General features: G+C 46.1%; 1 protein-coding gene across 3 annotated transcripts in view; it reads right to left on the bottom strand.

Annotated features, from left to right (window-relative positions):
* Ntm (neurotrimin) overlaps positions 1-2,804 on the bottom strand; it is a 982,155-nt gene that overhangs the window by 184,451 nt on the left and 794,900 nt on the right. For all 3 annotated transcript variants that reach the window (XM_050160080.1, XM_050160081.1, XM_050160082.1), the window contains one exon: positions 192-424. In XM_050160080.1, coding sequence (XP_050016037.1) covers positions 192-424 — 233 coding nt within the window. The remainder of the gene's footprint in view (positions 1-191; positions 425-2,804) is intronic.

Here is a 2,804-nt window from a genome sequence, read left to right as displayed (position 1 = left end):
GAGGGAGGGGGACGTGATTGGGGGAGGGGGAGGGAAAGGGGAGGCGGCGGTGGGGAAGAGACAGAAATCTTTAATAAAGAAATAAATTTAAAAAAAAAAAAAAGATCATCTTGGTTTGGGGTCACGGAACAAACAATGAACACTGACATTCCCAGCTACCCCTTCAGGCCTCCCAGTCAAGTCCCACACACCTTGTACAATGAGGTGGACCCTGGAGGTCTTCGGGTGGTTGTCTGTTTGCACCGAACAAGTATACGGACCCTCGTCATACACGTCCACATTCTGAATCTCAATGCTGTACTGCGTCTGGGTGTTACTCAGGAGGACCACACGAGGATCTAGGCACCACTTGTCATTCCCGGCATAGAGGATGGTACTGCGGTTTAGCCAGGCCACCCGGGTGACTCGGTTGTCAATTGTACACCTGCAAGATAAAACCAGACAGGTAAGCGAGAGGAGCCGAGAGAAAGCAGAGGCTGTTAAAAACAAGCTAACAGGTCTCATCCGGCCTCGTCTTCCCTCTTTAGACCCAGTGGACAGACATGCATTCCCTGTGTTTGCTTGGCAATGGGTAGAACATTCACGAACTCATCAGCAGGGCACTTGTAGGATTCTGGCTTTAAAACATCCACTGTTTAAGCTTTCTAGATCCTGAGGAGTGTAGTGCCACTAATGCCACAGGAAGAAATGATCGTTTCAATGACCTCTAAGTGCAAACACAAGGCATCTTGCATACTTGAAATATCTAGCATGTTAAAACACTACTATACACAAATAATAAAAACCCAGAGACAGATGATGGGGATCAAGCCAAAAACCAGAAAAACAAGACAGCCAAAGCACCAGAGAAGTTTTACCTCTACCAAGGCTGGGCAACTGCAAAAATAAGCAGACTAATCCTCTCTCTCCTCTCATTTTATATTCCCTCTATGCTGGTATTAAAGGTGTGACTCCCTAGGATTGGGATTTAAGGTGTGAGCTACCACCACCTGGATTTGTTTCTGCATTGACTTCGTATAGCCCAGGGTAGCCTTGAACTCACAGAGCTCCATCTGCCTCTCTCTCCCAATCACCCTGGGATTAAAGGTGTGTGTCACCATTATCTGACCTCTACTGGCATTAGGTTTGTCTCCGGTCTTCAGGTGAGATTTATTTATCAAAATACAAATAATACACCACTACACACTTCTGACCCTCCTAGCTCAGCTCTAGGATGCCCGTGATGTGGACAATAATGATCCCCATTGCCATGGTCTGGGAGTCTGGGGTGTGCTAAGCTGTTCAGTGGTTGCAACAGCCCTATAAAGTGTACTTTTATTGGAAAAATTATCCAGGCACAAGAATGCTAAATGCTTTTCCAATTCACGGTTAATATGTGCTGGCTCAGAAACCGAGATTTAACTACAAACCATCCTTCCACTCGTCTCAATTATAGCAAATTCTAACAGAAGGCTTCTGAAGTCAAAACTAAATACGGACCAGCACTACTGCTATTTATCGTCATTATACACAGGGCAGAAATGTTCAATTATTGCTAGACTAAAGACATTTTCCAAAATCTCAAAAGTGTTTGCACATATAAAAATAGATTCCCTTTCTTTTTATTTTTGCATCTGGAGTCCTCAACTTGTGGAAGCTTCCTTTTCTTTTCTGCACTTTGAAACCACCCAGTAACTCTCGCCAAGTTCTCATCATATCTGTCTGTATTCATTTTCCTCTCTTCTTATACCAAGTATGTCCTATGGCCTGCGGCTAAATTCACAGCCACAGTGCTCCTTACTGCGATGCCGGGAAGAGCTGTGCTGCATGGATTGTACAAGGATGTCTCAAATTGCTGCACTCTCTGGTGTATAAAGCATGTCCACACTCACACTGTCTCATTGGGTTCCTGCAACAAATCGTTGAGGAAAATGCTCAAATCCATTTCCTGTGCTGAAGACCAGGACTTCAGAGTTCCCAACTTGCCTGTGTCTTATGCAATGAAAGAGAAAGCACTGAAGACAGGCCCCCTTTAATGTCTCATTTCTACCACTGTGCCTGCTTTACAATGTGCAAAGGTGACCTTTTCAGTGGAAAGGTTTCATGGTTTATTCTGATTGCCAACTTCACTGGCTTTAGAGAATCTTGGAACTAGTAAAGTATATACATGGGCTTATCTTTGAGAGGATGAGGGGGAAGGAAGAAAGATCCCCAAGAATTTGGGGTTCGTCATCTCAAGGCAGTGACACAGGAACATCCTCTTTCTCTGATTCTTGCTGCCATGATATGAACTGCTCTGCTCCGGCTTCCCACCTCACTGAATATGATGGATTCACACCTGTGAAACCATGAGCCACAAGAAGCCTTACAAGTGTTTTTGCTCAGGTATTTTTGCAGTGTCAAAAAGACAACCCAAAGTGTCTTTGCTTCTATTGAATCCTCAAAGGAGTGTGTTACCATCAAGAATAATAATAGAGGTGCTCTCCTGGATCCTGCACTGCCTGCCCCGTCCTTCCTTCTGTCCCTGGATCACTGGACTACCAGGCGGCCCTGTTTAGGTGCTGTGGAGTTCCATCTGGATGGGTGAGTGTGTGCTATCCAGGGGCAATAGTCCCGGAAGAGAGCACAAGCCCCCCTCCTCCTTCTGCAGGGCTGTCTTTCTTTCCACGATCCAGCATCCCAACACCCCACCCCCAACCCTGCCCTGCTGTATGCTAGGACCAGTGCTCAACATCAGTTTTAAGCTCTCACACTAAGGCTACCCGCCCAGAGCGGTGAGCCTCAAGGTCCTCAGTTAAGAGAGCCCGGCACCCTCAGCCTGGGCT

Source organism: Alexandromys fortis, unplaced genomic scaffold (assembly GCF_014885135.2).
Source record: "Alexandromys fortis isolate MF-2015 unplaced genomic scaffold, M_Fortis_MF-2015_v1.1 scaffold_108, whole genome shotgun sequence".
NCBI classification, from domain to species: domain Eukaryota; kingdom Metazoa; phylum Chordata; class Mammalia; order Rodentia; family Cricetidae; genus Alexandromys; species Alexandromys fortis.
This window is presented reverse-complemented; position numbering and strand designations above follow the sequence as displayed.